Here is a 19,964-nt window from a genome sequence, read left to right as displayed (position 1 = left end):
ACTGTAGTTAACTCACACAAAAAAAAAAAAAAAAAAAAAAAACACATAACCAAGACAAATGTAGAGGGTAAGAACCCCCCCCCTTTTTTTGGTTGGAAACATACGCAAGTCAAATGGAAGGCAAAAACTGAGACTGTTTATACTTTAACACCACACAGTGCTTCATCAAAGGTGGGATACTTCATGAATGCGTGCATGCGATATTAATTCCTCTCTTAATTTAGAACTTCATTATAATGGCAAAAAAGCTGACGTTCATATAGAATAGTAGTTGGAATAAAGTCACTGTAAAGATGTAACACTCACTGCAAGTTTGCTAATTTTCTGAAAAGACCCAGTGTCACACAGAGCAGAAATAGTACTTTGTAAGAGGAAGTCAAAAAAAAAAAGCACTACAGATAATTTTTTTTCTAAGTGTCCTTGTTCATAAGTAATGAGAAAAAGACACATTAATACAGAATGAAGGAAATCTGTAATGGTTATCACTGCCTGAACTGTTTACTGTGAAAGACTTAACATCAACCAGCATAAAGTCACAATCATTTGTAAGAAACAGAGATAAATATGTGAACCAAAGTGATGCATCTGTCATCATTTATCAACTATCTATGTTAAAATTAACAGCATTTTTCAGTGAGCAACACCACTCCTCAATTTACATTTCTTTCATCTTGCAACACGTTCACTTTAACTGACGTAACACGTGCTAATTACAGTCGGCCTTAAATCGTCACTGCGCTGGTCTGGTTTTGTCCTTATTTAGACATCATTGTAAACCCTCCCATGAAAGCAGACAAAACGTCTCACAACAATAGTTACATGAAGTTGTCCCGTTCCTCAAACCAAGTGACCACTCCATATCACGAACATCACTCCTATCATAAATTCAAAACACACATCATAAATTGTCTAAAATGTGCCCAACTCTTTAACCAACACATGTCAAAAACAGTCATGTTTTTCATCACCATAGAGTGAATATATTCCATCTCCTTGAGCCAAATTTACTTTTTTGCCTTTCATGTTTGATATTTTCCATGATCATCTACAGCATATACCATAAAAATTAATATAAATATATATTTCTCTTCATCTGATGTGTGTGTGACTTCATCTCTGGAATTAACTTCGCTGGACTGCACTATACAAGGGAGAATACTTTGTTGGACTGCAGCCTTGTGCCATGAATCCAATGCTGGCCCTGTTGGCAGGCCTGAGAGGCTGAGCAGGTCTGAAGGGAGGCCCATAGAAGGCTGGTTTCTCAGGTGAAAATGTCCTGCTCATGGACGGGGCCTGAAAAGCTGGAGCTGTGTGATGATAATGACTCTTGCTGACAGCTGCAGGATCAAGAGACACCCTGCGCTTCCATTCATCTGGAGGCTCTGGCAGAGATCTGCGGTGCCCTGCAGCTTTGACATTAGAAGCAACAGATGATGGGAGGCTCTGAAACAGAAAGGCCTCATCCACTGCACCAATGGGGCTTCTCGACGCCGCCTCCCACGGTGACGGTGGCTTGTAGACTTTCTCTTGGAAGGATGTTCGCCTCTGTGTAGGTAAGAAAGGTGGCTGGATTCCCGACGGGCTCACGGGCGACAGGAGTCCAGGAGGCATTGAATTCAATCGGTGGGGGAGGCTCAAGGAGCGGCTCCTACCAAATCCCTGGAAGAAAAGCATGTACAGTATTTGTTGACTGATGTTAGAGGAGTGTGACAGACTTTGCTGCCCCCATCTGGCTTCATAGTTTATTCATGTTTTATTTTGAAATTAAGTTTGAAGTTTTCGTGAAATAAGTGCATGATGAAATAAATCACAATAATTCATGTGCAACAGAGGAGACACAGTGTAAAAGAAACATTTTTTTTTACACTGTGTCACACTTTGCATGTAAAATGATTTTTTTCGTCTTAAAAGTCTCTATTACTTTTCGTTGTATGACATTTGTGGCTTTTTAGAAATGTTTGTCTAAAAACAACTTTCACAATTTTAGGTTTATAGACCATTATGAAGCTTTTCCTTTAGATCCTGTTAAAATGTCTAAATGAAATAAATATATGGCTAACAGTCAATGTATAAGGGTTGTGAATCAACATTTGTAGCATTAAAAAAACAGTAGAAGTTAATAAAGATTTCACAACTTACCTGCTGCTGGGTACCTTAAAATAAGCATAATGGCATTTAAAAGATGATGAGACTTTGCTTGGAACTATTTCTCTGCCAACTTTGTTTTCTCTCTGTAACAGGGAAAAATCAGCCTAAAATAGAATTGGCATTGGACTTTGAACAAGCATTTCTGTTGAGGGTGACTTTGTAAAGGCCACGGACACCGTCACTGCAACTGTGTTTTTATTGCTGTTTAGTTTCTCTGCTCAAGCTAAAGGCAGACAGAGCAATGCTGGAAATTATGTGTTGGAATGTGACCAGTAAAGTGCTCGTCCAACACTGGCAGATACAACAAAGTGAGCCTTGTTCTGTTTAACTGTAGAGTGTACTGGGACTTCTCCACATGGTGATTCTGCTTCTTTAAAAAAAAAAAAAAAACTGATTGATTGATTGAACTTAAGAAGCTGATGTCAATCAAATCTTCACATGGCCATAAATACCAATAATCAGCAAAGAAGTAAAATAACTTGGGTAGGATCTGAATAGAAACAAGGGAACATAAAATAAGCAAGAACATTTTTTGAGATTGCTGTATATTTGAATATTTGTTCTAATATAGTGAGTATATGGTTGCATGTTTTCTAGTTGTACTAGCCATATGTGTGCTATTGCTGATGTTCTGCATTAAGAACAATTATAAATACTTACAACTTAAGAAGAATCTGGCCTGTTTTTAGATGTAATCAGGTAAAAAAAAAAAAGAATCTCTAAAATTGATGTTTACTATGATAGAAGATTCTGACTTGCTGTCAACAAATTACAAGAATAACAATATGAACGTCCTGCTTTAGGATGCATTTGAATACAGTATCAGCACCTTCCAACAGAAGTGCGCACAAAAGTCTTTGAGGGCCAAGACCATAGTTCCAAACTGTTCCCTTTCAGAAATACAGCTGAAGAGAAAACAAACACCCACACAGTCAAATTTGAAAAATGAAGTCCTAATTGCTGAAGGCAAAGCAAATATGAACAATTTCTGTGCGAAAGTGTGAGGCAGTGAGAAAGATAAAGGAGGAAATGAGAGAAGTAGCTGTTCAGGAAAAGTTAATCAAACCTCAAGACACACATAAGAAGTACACAAGTAGGAGGAAAGAGAAATTTAATAGCATGATTGTGCTGAGAACAAGAAGTGCAAACAGTGATATGTCAGAAAGACAAAGACATCAAGACAGAAGAGACAGTGGTTTTCTCACATTCACTTGGAGTTGCTGAACCAGTAACAGAACATTCAAATCTCTGTGATATTTTGCTCATCAAGGATTAGGATACAGATGTCTGATGACTTTACTGAGAGTTGAATAACTGGCCATAACTGATGGTTGCAGACAATATATCCACATAAAAAATAAAAAAAAAACACAAACATTTTAAAATCATTAGGGTTAATGATCACAACCGACATTAATACTTTTAGCTGTTGTGATACCATCAAAGTCTGGAATGAGACTGAAGGAAATGCAAATTGTATGCACTCAAAAGAAGTGCGTAGACAGTCTTTCCCCCAACACGCTAAATGATTAGAAATATTCTGTGATTGTGCAAATTACTATTTTTTATTCCAAAGAACAGAATCATGAAGAATTTGAATGTATTAAATAAATGTATCGATAAATGTGATTCGTTTGTGCTGTTTGGGGGTTCATTGGTTACTACTGCTACATAAAAATGTAATCTTATTCCTTACTAAAGAAAAAAAAACTAAAGACTAGAGAAGACTAGTTGAACAAGCCTCTCTGTACACAATATTGCACATATAATAGCACTTCCTGAGAATCACACATTATTTTGTCTCACTTTTCCTTTCTTAAGTCCACATGCACCTCCTGAGTTTTACGGAGATGAATTATTGTGCTAAGTTAGTTGCTTAGTTTCGTTTAAATTCTATTGATTTATCACAATTTCTCAAAATAGCTTTGCTGTGCATTCAACTGTTTTCCTCATAACGCTGTCAGCTAAATTTACCTTTATAGCTGCATACTGTTGTTAATTTTGAATGAGGCCTACATTTAGTGCAAAAGTCTATATATTTCCACCTGTTAAGACATTTTTAGATGCTACCAAGTTGAAGATGTAATTATGTAATTATCGTTTCAGACTACACCAAAACATGACCATGTACAGTATTAGAACTAATGACTCATAGCAACAGGCTTCCACTGTTTTCCCATTGCCTCTGGCTTCTTAGCAGAAAATTTGGGCCGAGGAGCCATTTGACGTGCGCCTCTAGCAATAAGAGATGCAGGAGAGAAAGCTGAAGCTATGCTGTCACCAATAGATGACTTCTTGCTTGCGGTTCGGGCGCTTGGTGCTTGCTTGCCGGCTATGTGATGGGCTGCAGGAGCGACAGTGTGCTTTTCATCCAAGCGCTTGTCAGTTGCAAGAGGCTCAGCTGATCTCGTGTTTTGGGCAGAAGAATGTTGGGGACTTACCGATCCAGGAGACTTAGCAGGGGCCTCTGCATTGCTTTGAACAGAAGGCTCAGAGGTATTATAAGGAGAAAGAGAGGAGACGGATCTATGTTTACGACTTTTGGTAATCTCAAACTTTGATGCTGGAGTAGGTTTGGGGCTGGGGCTTTTGGCCTCAGGGGTTGCATCATACTTAAACAGTGACGAGTCCAACTGATAAGGCTGATGTTTCATAATATCTAAGGTGTTGAGGTGCTTGGGGGCGGATTTAGGTTTCTCTTTGGTCTTGATTTTGGGGCTTGTGGAGGGGGCTTGCTTGGCAGCTGATGGGGGGTAGAAAGGAGCAAGAAGGGGATTGTATGCTAATGGAGGTGGGGCACGAATATTGGATGAATATCTCCAAGAGTTAGGGAGGGACGAAGTCGGGGATGGGGATCTTGGTTTGTTAGCTTGCACTGTTTCAGCATCGACAACAAACTTCTCCATGCGGGACTGTCTTTTGGCAAACAATTCTGCACCTTTTCCTGCCATGGTGGAACCATCACCAGCCCGATTAGCAGCTCTGCCTGAACCTCGACCCTTTGGAGAAACCTGTGGTGCTTTCGATGCTTGTTGTGGGTAAGAGGCAACTGAGTTTGGAACACTGTCTGACTTATTCCTTGAGGGTGAAGGTGGGTAGTTTGGGCTGTAAGTAGGACTGCGGGCCTGCATACTCACAGGGGATCGTGACGTCTGTTGACTCCAGCTATTTGTGGTTGGCTGAGGATGAAGCTGAGAAGAGGAGTTGACCGGAGTCCAGGCATTGGCAGGTGTTTGAAGTGTTGCCTGAGTTTGATCGGGTGCCCAACGGTTGGCCATCTGTTGAGACTGAGCCCAATCTTGCTGCTGCAAGTAATGCTGGCTATGAGGCCCCCCAGGACTGTGAGAAGGTTGTGAAATCGGACTTCTTGGAGGAATATAGGGCTCGCTGGAGGGACTCCTCCTCATCCAAGGTGGGCAGGTTGGGTTGATGGCAGGTTTTGGGGCAACTGGAGGTGGATTCTTGAGTTTTATTGTTCTGGGTTGCATGAAGTTACAAGCTTCAGCACCAAGACTAAAAAAGTCTTCCTCCGACTCAATATAAGACCTCCTTTCCCCTTTGTTTTGAATGAGAAGATCTGATTGTTGCGCCGACATTGCTGACTGTTTATTAGTAGCTTTCCGTTTGGACTCTGGTAGGATGCCTGTCTTGATGGCTGGCACAGATATTCGCTCATCTCTTGAGGCTATGATGTCTCCAGTCGGAGACCAAACCTGTGGGTTAGTGTTAATAGGCACAGGTACTTTGAATCTCTGGTCAGGCTTCTTTGTAGCTGGAACAATGCTGCCAGTCATGACAGGAGCAGTTGGACTCTTTTGAAATCCCAGGAAAGGCTTTGCAGTTCTGTTTGGCACCAGAGGTTTCGGCACGTTGGATAGGTGGTTCATCTGTTGAATATTTTCTTGGTATTCTACATGCTGCTTGAGATTTACGTCCATGTAATTGGCCTGATCACCATGTATGTACATTTCCTCAGTGTCATAAATATGCTGTGTTTCTGTACATTCAGGTCCTGTTAATGCTTCAACAGGTAGTCCTTTGTCCCTCAGGTCTTCATGCTCTGATACAATTTCATCCATCCGTTTGCGCCGTTGGGCAAACATCAAAACTCCCTTCCCTTTTGTCTCTGGTAGTGCTTCCATTTCTCGAACACTTCCCCAATTCAGGCTTAAATTATGCTGCTGGTGATAAAGAGAAAACTGCTCTTCTAACTCAGAATCACTTGTAGCCTCAAAGTTATACCCAGCACATCTGACTTCTTCGGTTTCCTCCTGTATTTGGTCTTCACTGTCAAGCTTGTTATTACCGGTTCCGTAACTCACAAGTGTAAACTTCTTCACCCTCTGGCGACGTTTTTTAAACAGCAAGGCTCCCTTATTTTGAGGGTTGGGTGCATCAGTTAGAAGGCGGGCAATTCGTTTACATTTAGACTTGGTTTCCTTGACGTGTCTCTCTGATTGGCTCTCGCTGTGACTGAGCCCTGTGACAAAGGAAGAAGCAGAGGGAGAGACAGAATGAGAAAGAGAGGAGGGAGGGGGTGAGAATGAATCATAGAAATATGTGCTTCAGCTATAAGCAAACATTTTACTTGGGTTTTTAAAATCTTACTCAGCATTTAACTGATCACACCACAGTTAAATAAAATAACCCATAGAGCCATTAGTACTAATATTATAATTTGAAGTAAGCTTGACATGTAGGAGAAATTTCAAGATCCCCCTGCTGAAGCAAGCACACTAATAAAAGCATCATATTCGCTTACAGCTAACCTAGGGGGGGTCCATAAGGCAAGAAAAGTGAGGAGCTCACTTTTCCATTGCAGTCTTACGATTGGAAAAGGGATCGGGTGACAGGCCAGGGTGACACATGCTGGTGTCTGTCAAATTTGTCTCTGCCAGCCTCATCATATGGTCATATTTTATTCTTATCCTGGTCTGACTATTAAAGCCATGGGAATTCTCCCTGTAAGTCCACTCCAAATAGACCCCATGTTGCAGCATGAAAATAGCAGCACCCACAGTGCTTTGTACAAGTTATTCATCAGTTAAAACAACCCGTTCACTTCACATTACATGTATTAGTAATACAGACAAAAAATAGCTTTAAAACTCATTACCTGAAGTTAATTTGTGCCTCAATGGCTACATTTAAAAGCAAGCTTTAAATTATATCTTATATATTCAAAAATCACATGCTATCAAAAATTTAGGAAAAAAAAAGCATTCACTCTATGGTGTGCAGTTTGCACTTCTAGATTCACTGAAATATATGATCAGGGTAGTAGGTAGATACTTACGTGTGTACCTTGCCCTGTGCCTGTCCGGTCTGCACAGATCTGTGTCAGACTCCGAGTTCCACTTCTCTGCCTGCTCAGCAGCCTCGTCTGAAATTCCAAAGAAGACAGAAGCAGGAGGTGCTTCACTACTCCCTCCTTCCTCTGAAGATTCAGCCCTCCTGTTCCCAGTCCCTGAGCCCTGCCTATTACTGGCTCCCTGGGGTTGTTCTGTAGTCAGGGTCAAGGCCAGGGTCATATCCGCGGCACAGCCAAGAGAGGATGAAGAAGACCGGGAATGCGGCCGTGATCGGCGTCCAGCGTGAGGCTCAGAGTCTTGGCGCTCTGAGTGCAGGGACAATAATGTCTGTGAGGTTTGGATGTGAGGTGACTCTGTAATGGACTCTCTTGATTCACTAAGGTAGATGTCATCCTCTTCTTGGTATGACACTTCCTCTTCACTTCCACTGAGTTCAGGCTGTTGCTCACCTGCAGATTCCCAGTCTTCCTGGATGCGTTCTGGAGACTCGAGGCCAGATTTAGGAGTATGGGCAGTCTGTGGGTCTAAGGGGTACTCTGCTTCACTGACGTCATCTTCGTTGTAGGACTCTGCCAAGGACTCAGAGACACAAAGTTCCTGGGAACCTTCTGAGCCTGACCAGGGGGGCAAGTTATCATTGTTGTCTAGATCTTCAGTTTCTGGTTCCATCTTTAGTGATGTTTCACAACCTCCTGGGTCTCACTGAAGATACCTTCATCAAGACAGGGACAAACAACTTAAAGCCAAGAAATCCTTTTTCCTTCAAATGCAGATAACACTTTGCCAGACTTTCAATAATATATGTTGTCCGTCAAAACATGCCATCTTCCTGTAAGTAATTTCCACAGAGTGCACTCATGCTATTGTACACTACATTCAATGATTTACCAAAGTGAACACATGAATGGTCTTGTATAATGTTCTACCAGTTATGACTGTAGCTCATTTTTTATCTTTGTTTTCTATTCAGATCAAAAGATTTCAGCCTTTGGTGACCTTTGTAACATTGTTGACGACCATGTAATTCCCTAAATGATTCCTATCCCCAATAGGATGTGCAGCTTTGCTTTGGCAGTTTCTTCAGGGCTGCCATTGCTGTAAATGGAATGGTATTTAATATCATGGGGGAAACAGCATTCACATCCAACAGCATAAGCAAAACAATTGGGTGGCTGTTTTCCGATCTTCTGTTTATACAGCGAGGTTTCTTTCCCTCCACCAGTCTCATCTGTCACTGCAGCAGCTATCAGCATGGCAATAGAAGTTAGCATTTCCATTTAAGAACTAAATCTGAAATACTATTTGTTTTATACACAGTTGAAATCCTTCTTCTCCCCACCTAAAGTGAACGTTTGTTTTTTTCTTTTAAAATGTGTCAACAGTTATTTCTATCAAAAATCCTACTGAACTATGGTCTCAGATTTCTTTTCAAGTTATTTTATCTTAGCGGTTAGAGAATGACTGTCTGATCTGGGTTCTGACAAGGAAAAAGTCATCTGCTGTTTCCAAAGCAGCAGTGAACGAAATGTAGTTTTACTGAGAATACAAGTCTTACATTTTCAAACTCCTCACTTTGTGACATAAACCAGAAGGTGGTGCCAAAACACTGCGACACAAGATCAGTGTGCTTCAGTAAATCCAACTTTTGATCTACACCTGATTTTAAAAATTACATTGTGTGGTTTAGAAACTCTACATTTGTAGTTTTACACTCTACAGTAAATTCTCAGTAGCATTTACGCAATTTCTAAACGTACACAAAAAATGTCAGAATGAAGGTTACCTCATAAGTGATTCATTAAAAGCCTCTAGTCGGTGAGCTATCCGTTTTGGGGACTCTTTCCTGTTAACACATTTTCATTTAATTTTTGCTAAAGCCTAAAAATTGTAGAACATTTTTCCTATGCTGCTAGATTCAAATATATGCCTCTTTTAGACCTAAAAGATAGGACAATTTTCTAAGGAATCAGAAAAAAAGATGATACTTCACAGTAAAAAGAATCAACGAATCAATCAATATTTTCGTCTTTTTAATTGTCTTTTTCAATTTTATCACAAAGCTGACAAATCTGCTGATGCATTTCTAAAAACACAAGGGGATTACTGGGATTACTTTTACTTTTACTTTTTTTTTTTTTTTAAAGCAACAATGTACGCCACTGTCTATCATGTGCATCTTACAAAACATAGCACTTGGACAGACCAACATGATGATTTCCAATCAGAGAGAAATTTGGTCATTGAAATCAAAAAGATGGAGGACTACATTTCAAATCAAACTGCTTGTGAGATTATTTTGCCATTTTGGCCTGAGGATGGTGCTAAAGAAAACCTGATGGAGTGACCAGAATGATTGTACTTTGTAACTTTGATGTCAACCTCCTTTTTAGATTACGATATTCCTTGTGTACAAATTAATGCTTTTACTTGATAGCAGCAGAGGAGTAAAATGTGCCAGTAGTTGGACACAAGGACAGATGACCTCATTGCCTGATATCACGCATCTTTGGTTCCTACTGCTACTGCAAACATTCATATAATATTTCTGCAGAAACATGAGTATTTACTTTACTTCACACTTAAACACAGTATATAAGTTGGAATATGTACCTATACTAAAGCATGCATTTGATATGTACTCAATGTAATATATATATGGACTCACTAATTAGATTTTTGCAATAACTATTAAACATATACATCTACTATACTGGCTGGTCATGTTTTTGTCTGCAATTGACTCATCTTCCTGTACCGCACCTACTTTGCACCACAGATTGAGCTGGAGGGGTAATTTGAGCAGAAGTCACATCTGGTTGTCATAGACATCATTCACTATTTTCATAGATTTAAACAAAAAGTAACATCTTGTGGTTGTTGCTCAACTCCATTAGGAGAATCAAAACAGAAAGCAAGTTCTATGCATCACTGCACACGCAAGTACTGGTACATGCAGACACTTTTAAATTGCAGCATTTGGCATGGGATTATATATTACGACATCACTGGACTTAAGGTTGTTTAAGCCTTTGAAAATGTGCTACACAAAAGCCCACACACAGCTGTGAGACTGTTAAACCATAAGGCCTCTTGAACACTTGCCATGTTTTGAACGAACACTGTCCAATGCCAGTCTCCTCTTCACACTTGGTTCCACTTCGTTTTAACATCTCACCATCACCTGATCTAATTTTGGTGCTGCAGGAGTTTCTCTTTCCTAGTATGGCAGTAGCTGTAGTGTGTTGACTCGTTGCCACGGAAACGGGGAGCCAGCATCCTTGACAAATGAGTGACCTCCTGGTCTGGGAGGTGACCCCGAGGACTGAGCTCCAGCGGATTAGATGTTTCCATGTTATTATATAATTAGACTGTCTGTTTAACACTAACGAGAAACACTCAAATGTTTCCTTAAGTACTTTTTTACTGCTTTCCCCAACAGACCGAAATCAACTGAATAAACAGCTGAGACCATCATCAACTCACTCACACCCAGCTATTTTTGCTTGATACAAAATATTATTAGTAATATTTTTAGTTTAATTTGAACTGGTGCAGCAGCGTTTAAAAACCTGTGGCCTACTCTTTAATAGTTTATTGAGCAGAAGAGAACCAGAGTTTCAGTCAAATTAAAACATTAAAACACTCGATGATAATGTTACTGACACGATGCTAAATATAAACCATTTTTCTATTTAAAGTGTCCATTAAAGCCAACAACAGGAAACAAAGACAGCAGTTAAGGAATGATGAAATACAACTAGAATAAACCTGTATGGGAGAACAGTTATTGAAAGGCTTTAGGAAGTTCAAGGAAACATCCACTACTTACAGTATTCATCCCTGGTGTAACTGTTAAAGACAAACAGTTGGCCCAAAAAAGTCTCATCAGTTGAAAAGCAGCGCTGTCCACTTCACATCCTCCTTGCTTCACTACATGAGCATGAGTAAAAGTTTCAGTTATGGATGCCAGATGCTGATGTTACCTACCAGCTGCTCATAGTGTAGCCCTGGTCATTCATGTATGCTACTGTATTTAAGGAGAGAAAAGAAGAGGTGTTTCTACGCCCACCGCCCCTCAGACACAGCTCACTTAGCATCATGCAGCAGCAGCAGCAGGTTGACATAATGGACATGTCCTTAGAGCACTCTGAGGATATTTTTAGTCATTTGAAATGTTGCTTTAGCTCAGCACAGATGTCCGGATTTCAATAATTAAAATAATAAGTAGTTATCCACAGAGAGGAATATTAAAAACACAACAATGATAGTAATAATAGTCTGCCTGATATCGAATCAACACAGATACAGTGTATGCAGTTTCTTAACCGCTCGACCTACAAGTTTAATTAATAGTCACTTGCTCATTGCTGTCAAATCAGGAGTGAAACAGGGTTGATAAAATTCAGGGTAAAGTCACATGTTATAAAGCAGTTGTACAGTAAAGAGATGAGGTAAGGCTGCTGTTCTCTTTGACAGAATGCCCGTAAATGGATCTAAGTCACACTTCTCAACTGCAGTTTGGTTTTTATTTAAATTCACAGCACATCTTATTGTTTTTACTTCAACAGAGTATATATATATATATATATATTAAGCAAAGTAGTCGTGGTTTAAAGATGCAGCAAAACTTTCATGTTTATGCATATGTCCTTAGCAATCGAAACTCATAAGGGGGATAAATGCTTCTATCTTTAATGGTTGCATGACTTCTTATGAAATGCTACATGCATTTTTAGTGAGAAATGATCAGTGTCATTAGCATTGCTTAGTTTTGATAACTGTTCTTTACCCCAAACTGGTGATTGTAGTTGTCTGTAGGTGTGAATGTGAGTGTGCTTGGTTGTCTGTTTCTCTGTGTGGCCCTGGTGACCTGTCCAGGACATACCCTTCCTTCAGCCTAAGTCAGCTGGGATAGGCTCCAGCCTCCCAGCGAACCCACAGAGGATTAACCGGTGTATAGGTAATGGATGGATGGATCTTTCCCCACATATGCTGGACTAAACCTAATTCTTCGTGTCCAGTGTCAGGACAGTCATTAGAGCTGTTTTAACGCTGTGCTGAACATGGAAGATAATTTCAAATTTCTTGAAAATGCAATTTAAAAAATGTTTTCTCTTTTAGCGAGATATGACATTTGCACTGTAATTGAGCTGATCTCTTCTCCTCAGGATGAGTTTGATTGTAAATCAGAGTTAGAGATCTTCAAAATGACAATATGCAACGTTACACATTGAGAACTGAAATCAGCAAGCTCATAATCTGTATTTGCATCTTTACAATTGTTTATTTCTTATTAAAAAAACAAAACAAAACAAAAAAACATATCTTCTGCTTATATTAAACTGCCATTCTGAACCTTTGGTACTTTCCTACTTGAAGGAACTGGTTTCCATTTTTTTTGTCATCCCCACTGTTATGCTGAAAGATAATGATTTATCACCACGGCCCTCTGACTAATTTTCTACGTGCTTTGTGTCAGTTTGAATTAAACACTGAAAACACATTTGTCCAGGTAATTGTAATGATTAACATTGTGCTAGTAAATGTATCTTGTTCAGCTGGTGTGAGCTTACTTGGCTTCACTGCTACAGCATTCAGCCTCCCATTGACTTGGGAAGGACGGCAAAATGAAATTTGACAGCATACTTTCAGAAATCAATGGATTTGGAAAATTCCAAATCAAGCTAGTCTTGATTCAGATGATCTCTCGGATGACTCTGCCGTGTCACTTCCTGCTGAACAACTTCATGGCTGCTGTTCCCTCTCACCACTGCAATATCAGTGCTCTGGAGGATGGAGCCATTTTTGGAAATTTAACTTTACCCCAGAAACTGGCTGTTGGTATACCAGCTGAGCAGGACGGGACTCCGAGCTCGTGTCACATGTTTTCAAAGCCCCAGTATCAATATCTGTCAGACTCAAACAGCACTGAGGCCACATCTCCCGTAAAGTGTCAGAATGGGTGGGTGTATGACAACAGCACCTTTAAGTCTACTTTGGCAACAGAGGTAAGTGCCATTCAGTAAGTATGTTAGGTCTCTACATAGACATTATTAGAAAAGTAATTTGAACTGGTCAAAGAAAAAGCAAGATTGTAAGCAGATATGGCTTGGCCTTTTTTTGTGGCTGAAGCTGTGACTAATCACTGTAAATATTATGCATGCAGAATTGAGAAACATGATTTTGAACTCATAAATGAAACTTCCATGTGCTCAACTTCCACCGTGAGCCACTGTTAAATACATACTGTAAAACTGTCTTTGCAGTGGGATCTTGTGTGCAGTAGAAAAGGGATGAACAAGGCAACAGCCACCATTTTTTTCATTGGTGTGATGACTGGAGCCCCTGTATTTGGGTTTCTCAGTGACAGGTAATCTTGGTAATGAAAAAATACAGTACGTGTGCTGTGTGTCCAAAATGTCCTTCTATCTCCAAAAAAATTAATAATATATTTTAATTCAAATACAAAACATCAACAGCCTGCAAAAAAACAAAAAACTCACATGCACATTGATTAACAGACAGTGATGTTCTATCGTGTGAATGATGGATATACATGTGATATATTTAACCCAAAGTTCTCAGCAAAATCATTCCTTTTAGCATATTCTTTATTCTTTTCACTTTCAGATTTGGGCGACGGCCGCTTTTGCTGGCATCTTATTTATTGTCTTTGATGTTTGCAGTGCTGAGTGCATTCTCCACATCGTATGTAATGTTTGTCATCATGAGATTTTTTACGGGGATGTCACTCGCAGGGATAAGTATCATCTCTATTGTTTTAAGTAAGGAGGTTAATGCTAAAAACAATGCTAAGCTTTGAGATTTTTTTTTTTAAGTGTTGGTATAAAAATGGGCATTCTGTGTTAATTCCAAGAAATATATCTAACTTTTCATCCATGCTTATGTTTCTGCAGATATTGAATGGTTTAGCATTGATCACAGGACTTTCTCTGGTGTAATCATAAGCCTGGATTGGACACTTGGGAACTGGCTTATGGTTGGACTGGCATACTGTGTGAATGAGTGGAGGATGCTCATTCTGGCGGTGAGCTCTCCCCTAATTCTGGCCACTATTGCTTGGAGGTATTGAAGTTGATATTTTGACTCTGCAACATAAAAAGCTGAATCTCACCAGGTGTTGATGAGATGCCGAATTCACCTTATTTGTCATCTTAGGTGGTTACCGGAGTCTGCAAGGTGGCTCGCAGCAAATGGGAAAGCAGACGCTGCTCATCATTACATTATGAAATGTGCTGAGATGAACAACACATCCAAGTGCATGGCCAACATCACACCAATGGTACATCGCAGCAATGTTTTTGCTTTGGTTCACTGACAATCTTACTGTAAATAAGAAAAAAGTAAGCTGTCAGTGTGACTGTGTTTGTCCGGCTTTCTTGCAGACACTGTTGGAGTCTACAGAAACTGAGAGTGAAAATAAGAAGTACACTATTTTAGATCTTTTCAGGACCCCAGATATTAGAAAAATTGCTATATGCTCAGGTATAGTGTGGTAAGTGTCAATTTAATGGGACATGGGACAGAGATCAACTGTTTAAGGAAACATGCTTTCTTATTTTTGATGAAAAAATTCATACCCCTGTGGCAAAAAGACTGAAAATTTTCTGTCCAGGGTTCAAAAGTATGCCTTCCATTTTGCTGTCATGTCCCTCGTTGAATTACACAAATCAGATATAACATGTTAAACAGTGACATTAGCAATATATTTCCAATATAGAGCACAAAAATCAATCACGTAATGTGATATTCTATTTATCTCTGAAAAAATGATAGATGAAACTAAAAGAGCCTTCAGTAAGTAATCTATGATCAGTTCCCATATTAAATGTTTAAACTTGGACGAACAACTCTAAGGTTTTAATTTGAGTGTATTGAGAAAGTTTGAATTTGTTTTTCATTTTCCAGGTATGGAGTTGCATTTACATATTATGGGATAAGTCTGAACATCTCCGGGTTTGGACTAAACCCATACCTCACACAATTTATATTTGCATCCATTGAAATGCCGATGAAGATCGGTGTGTATTTCTTACTGGAGAAAATTGGTAGAAGGTTTAGCCAGATGACAGCCCTGCTGGGAGCCGGTCTTTTTCTCTTCATCAACATGTTTGTTTCAAGAGGTCAATTTGCATTTCATGAAATCATTTGATTCTTTTCAGTGTTTTTGCTTTAAACATGGGTCGTCTTGGTCAACGTTTTACACTTGTTTCCTCAGACAAGTGGGTAATTCGTACCGTCGTTGCAGTTCTTGGAAAATCCATGTCAGAGGCCTCATTCACAATCATTTACCTCTTCACTACTGAACTCTATCCTACAGTCGTACGGTCAGTCAACAACAAAGTCATGTAACCATTTCAAATGAAGACATTGACCTTTTATCTTGTTTTGACCGTTTGTCCGACAGGTCTTCATTAACCTCAGCGCTTTCATTTTTCAGTCAGAATGGTTTAGGCTACACCTCGTTCATAGCACGGCTGGGCGTGTCCGTTTCCCCGCTCATCATGCTATTGGAGGACGTGTGGCATCTCCTCCCTGCAGCCATCTACTGTGCAGTGGCAGTCATCTCTGGTTTAGTGGCCTCACTCCTGCCTGAAACATTAAACTCCCGGCTGCCAGAGGTCATTGAAGACATTGAGAAACCAAGGTGAAGAGGAGCTGGTGTTGACATGTAATTCAATATTAAAGCTACAGTAAAGGATTAGCCACTCACTGAACATCACTGCTAAAGAATAATCCAGTTAGTATCACAAAGGTACAATTTCTGCACAGTCCATAGTTTACATAATGTCTTCCTGAATAATTTCATTATTTCCCTATGGCGGAAAAAAAATAAAAATGTTTTCCTTCGTTAAAGTAATCCAATGACTAACTCAGGTTTATTTATGTTACAGGAGACAATCAACAAGAAGGAAGGAGACTGAATAAAAATCCCACTCATCAACAGTGTGATCATGTTAATAAATGAAGATGAGTTCATTTTGAAATAAGACTTTTATCATGTTTTCCACAATACCATTGTTTCCGATCCCAATTACTACTTGCACCCAAAGCATGTCAACCTGCAATAAGCTAAATAAGAACACAATTTCTCGTTTTATTTGAATGAGACAGCTTAAGGTGCTGTGACGGTTTTGCATATGTGGGACATTTCATTGTCATATGTTGGAAGATAAGCAGACATTGATAATAAATGGAGTTGGTATTGACACATTCTTGTGAATATAGCAGTGAAATAACAAAACACAATGTTGGGTTCTAATGACGGTTTCCTAAATACCTACTTATTCTGTGTGAATAATCACATCAAATGAATGAAAATAGATTGTACTTGTGTATGTTGATAAAAAAGAGATAATCTGTATTGCAATATTCTCTCCTGAACTTGGACTGAATGTGGAAGATATCTCTCCATTGTTGACTGCCAACACATGCAACATTAACTAATTAGCACCCAAAGTACGGATAATGTCAACAGGAATATCAGTTTTGTAGGTATTTCCATAAACCAAAATACTGAATAAACTTGTTTGGATTCATCCTTTGAGAACACTGTATTTATTTACAGCATTTTTCACATTTCATTTTTTGTTATTCCTAACCTCCTAAATGGTAAACTGAACAGAATACATGGTCAAAGGTACCTGTATCCAAAATGTTTCTATGATTACACCTCATTTACTTAAACCAAACATTAAAATTCACTGTTTATTTTAATGGCTTCAAATATCTCTAGCAAACTTTGCACTCCACATTCATAGATTTATTTAGGTATAGATACAGTTGACATTTACATAAGTCAGCCACAACATTCAAATCTAGGGCTGCATGGTGGGTTGGTGGTTAGCACCGTCACCTAGCAAGAAGATCCCCGGTTCATGTCCCGATTAGGACGCCTTGGATCTTTGTGTGTGGTTTGCATGTTTGCAGTTTGCATGTTTTCCCGGGTTCTCTCCGGGTTCTCCAAGTCCTCCCACAGCCCAAATTGGCAATTGTAAATTGTCTGCAAGTGTCACGGGGATGTGGTTGTTTGTCTCTAAGTGTAGCCCTGTGATAGACTGGCAACCTGTCCAGGGTGTCCCCTGCCTTTGCCCTGAGTCGACTGGGATAGTTAGGGATAGGGATGAAAAGGGATGGGTGGATCTCCTTCCAGTGTAATATACTGCTGCGGTTCATGGCATTTATGTGGATGTGACTTGGACACGTACCACCCACTAAACCATTGTTGCAGATCAAGCACAACCCCCGATGGCAATGGCAGTCCCCAGTGACAGAGGTCTCTCCCAGCAGGACAATACAACCTGCCACATTCCAAAAAACTTCTCATAGCCAGCTATGGGACACAACAAGAAAGCCATCGATCGAGCATCAACAGGACGCATTGGTATAAGGCCGATCCATGGAGGCCTCACCTCACGACTCACAGAACTTAAAGAATACGCTGCCAACGTCCTGGTTCTGGACACGACAGGACACCACCAGAGGACACCAATGGCCCGACTGGTCAGAGCTGTTTTGGTGGCACGAGGGGGAATTAAAACAAGACAAATGATTTTAATGTTGTGGCTAATCGGGGTAAAGGCCTGGTCCAAAGTAGGAAAGACAAGTATGACAAACTTTTACACTAAGCGTAGCCAAGATTATTTCTTTCACAAGCACACAGTGCTTTAAACTTTAGACAGTGTGTAGATGATTGCTACATCCTCAGTATAAAGTAAATGTTACATTGGCCCGTGCTTCGAGACATTGCAGTGACAGCAGCCATGTAGCTTTGGCATTAGGGAGTCTTTGTCAATGATTTATTTTAAAACAACATTTAAGAACAACATGTTGCTTGTCGGAGTACTACACATTCACACAGTGTCACACAGTAGCTGACCATTAACCGACAGCATCTATTGGAAAAACAAAAAGGCTTGTGGCTCACTGTCCAACAAACATCTCGTGTGCTCTGTGATATTTTTTGTCACTCAAATGTTGCATCGTATATTTCCAAGATGAAGTTTGACAATGTGATGGCAGAGATCAATGGCTTTGGCAGATTCCAAAAAAGGATGTTCATCTTGATGGTAATTCCTCGTATGACTTTGCCATTACACTTCCTGTTGAATAATTTCATTGCAGCTATTCCCCCTCACCACTGCAACATCAGCTCTCTGGATGATGGAGGTCTTTTTAGGAATCTATCTCTGGAGGACAGGCTGGTTGTTAGTGTTCCTGTCCAGCAGGATGGGACTCCGAACTCCTGTCAAATGTTTGCAGAGCCGCAGTATCATCTGCTGTTCAACTTTTCCAACTTAACTGACCTTCCAACAGTGCCGTGTCAGAATGGATGGATGTTCGACACAACCACCTTCAAGTCTACTCTGGCCACAGAGGTGAGAATTCCATCATTCTCTTTGTACAAAGAATGAAATTACTACCACTTCTACATCACCAGTTTTATTTTTCACTTTTTTGTTTGTGTTTTCCTCTTAGTGGGACCTGGTTTGTGATAAGAAAACAGTGAACAAAGCCACGGCCACTATTTTCTTCATTGGGGTCATGATTGGAGCTGCAGTATTTGGTTATCTTAGTGACAGGTGTAAATCTTGTTCCAATTTGACATGTTAATACTTGAAAAACATTATAAAACTTTAACCCACACAGTGAACAGCATGACTATGCTTTTAATTTACACCCACAACAATATACTCTTCAGTTCTTTTCTTTTTCTTTGATTCATCTGCGCTTTAGACCTACCTGTAATTATGTTGTTTCACAGATTTGGCCGGAAAAAAATGCTTCTGTTGTCCTACATGATAACCTCCGTCTTTGGATTTGCAAGTGCTTTCTCATACAATTTTCCCATGTTTGCTGCCATGAGGTTTTTTACTGGACTTGGAATTTCTGGAATAAGTATAATCAGCATAGTTCTCAGTGAGTTGTCTTTTATCATATGTGCAGTTCTCTGAAAACTAACTAATTAATTCAGCTTCATATGCAAGATTTTTATAGAACATACATCAGACTTAAAACTTTAAATTGTTGTTATTTAAAAACCTTGAATGAAATGATTTCTGACCGAGAAATTACTTACTAAATGCTTCACTCCCCTTGCTGTTGCAAAACTTGAACACACAAGGAAATATGTTTTAAAGTGGCACTGCACGTGTACAACATCATTATATTATTAGATGCTTAGATGTACACTGAATACACTGTATTTTACTTGTGAGATAGAATAAAAAAATTTTTTTTAAAAGAAACAATAATCGATTATTACCACTAATGAAAAAATAAAATGATAATTGCACCACACAGGTATTGAATGGGTGGACATCAGGCATCGAACCAGAGTGGGTGTTTTAATAAGCCTGGACTGGAGTGTTAATACTGCTTTGCTCCCTGTTCTGGCCTATTTTGTGAGGGACTGGAGGTACCTGACTGCTACTGTCACCACCCCACTGCTTGTGGCTATGATCAGTTGGAGGTAAGAAGAAA

At 39.6% G+C, this 19,964-nt stretch overlaps 3 protein-coding genes across 4 annotated transcripts in view; 2 read left to right on the top strand and 1 right to left on the bottom strand.

Annotated features, from left to right (window-relative positions):
• Nucleotides 1-3,242: 3,242 nt before the first annotated feature.
• Nucleotides 3,243-8,129, bottom strand: synpo2b (synaptopodin 2b). Its single transcript, XM_008286725.1, has 2 exons — nt 7,445-8,129; nt 3,243-6,628 (listed from the first exon to the last, which is right to left on the bottom strand). Exons 1-2 carry the CDS (start codon nt 8,127-8,129, stop codon nt 4,290-4,292), a joined length of 3,024 nt encoding a protein of 1,007 aa, XP_008284947.1. The 3' UTR covers nt 3,243-4,289.
• A 4,958-nt stretch (nt 8,130-13,087) lies between these two features.
• LOC103360773 (solute carrier family 22 member 7-like) lies at nt 13,088-17,028 on the top strand. 2 transcript variants are annotated; one of them, XM_008286675.1, is made up of 10 exons: nt 13,088-13,468; nt 13,727-13,830; nt 14,091-14,245; nt 14,378-14,546; nt 14,640-14,763; nt 14,867-14,976; nt 15,390-15,604; nt 15,700-15,808; nt 15,922-16,128; nt 16,376-17,028. In XM_008286675.1, exons 1-10 carry the CDS (start codon nt 13,088-13,090, stop codon nt 16,407-16,409), a joined length of 1,608 nt encoding a protein of 535 aa, XP_008284897.1. In that variant the 3' UTR covers nt 16,410-17,028. The 2 variants fall into 2 exon arrangements, with proteins under 2 accessions (XP_008284897.1, XP_008284903.1); XM_008286681.1 differs by having other exon boundaries at nt 15,922-16,152.
• Nucleotides 17,029-18,478: 1,450 nt separating this feature from the next.
• The window catches only part of LOC103361408 (solute carrier family 22 member 7-like), a gene marked incomplete at its 3' end in the record, with an annotated part of 8,641 nt that continues 7,155 nt past the window's right edge, over nt 18,479-19,964 (top strand). Inside the window, exons 1-4 of the mRNA XM_008287480.1 lie at nt 18,479-18,859; nt 18,960-19,063; nt 19,246-19,400; nt 19,785-19,953. Of these exons, the coding sequence (XP_008285702.1) occupies nt 18,479-18,859; nt 18,960-19,063; nt 19,246-19,400; nt 19,785-19,953 (809 nt within the window). The remainder of the gene's footprint in view (nt 18,860-18,959; nt 19,064-19,245; nt 19,401-19,784; nt 19,954-19,964) is intronic.

This window comes from Stegastes partitus, unplaced genomic scaffold, assembly GCF_000690725.1.
Source record: "Stegastes partitus isolate 25-593 unplaced genomic scaffold, Stegastes_partitus-1.0.2 Scaffold11, whole genome shotgun sequence".
NCBI lineage: Eukaryota > Metazoa > Chordata > Actinopteri > Pomacentridae > Stegastes > Stegastes partitus.
This window is presented reverse-complemented; position numbering and strand designations above follow the sequence as displayed.

What these genes read in the sequence shown, in the direction of transcription:
- synpo2b (XM_008286725.1), bottom strand. Translation starts at nt 8,129, where the DNA reads ATGGAACCAGAAACTGAAGATCTAGACAACAATGATAACTTGCCCCCC. An exon ending in GCACAGGGCAAGGTACACAC is followed by an intron (nt 6,629 to 7,444) that starts GTAAGTATCTAC and finishes CCTTTGTCACAG; the next exon opens with GGCTCAGTCACAGCGAGAGC.
- LOC103360773 (XM_008286675.1), top strand. Translation starts at nt 13,088, where the DNA reads ATGAAATTTGACAGCATACTTTCAGAAATCAATGGATTTGGAAAATTC. An exon ending in ATATGCTCAGGTATAGTGTG is followed by an intron (nt 14,977 to 15,389) that starts GTAAGTGTCAAT and finishes TTCATTTTCCAG; the next exon opens with GTATGGAGTTGCATTTACAT. An exon ending in CTCTATCCTACAGTCGTACG is followed by an intron (nt 15,809 to 15,921) that starts GTCAGTCAACAA and finishes TTCATTTTTCAG; the next exon opens with TCAGAATGGTTTAGGCTACA.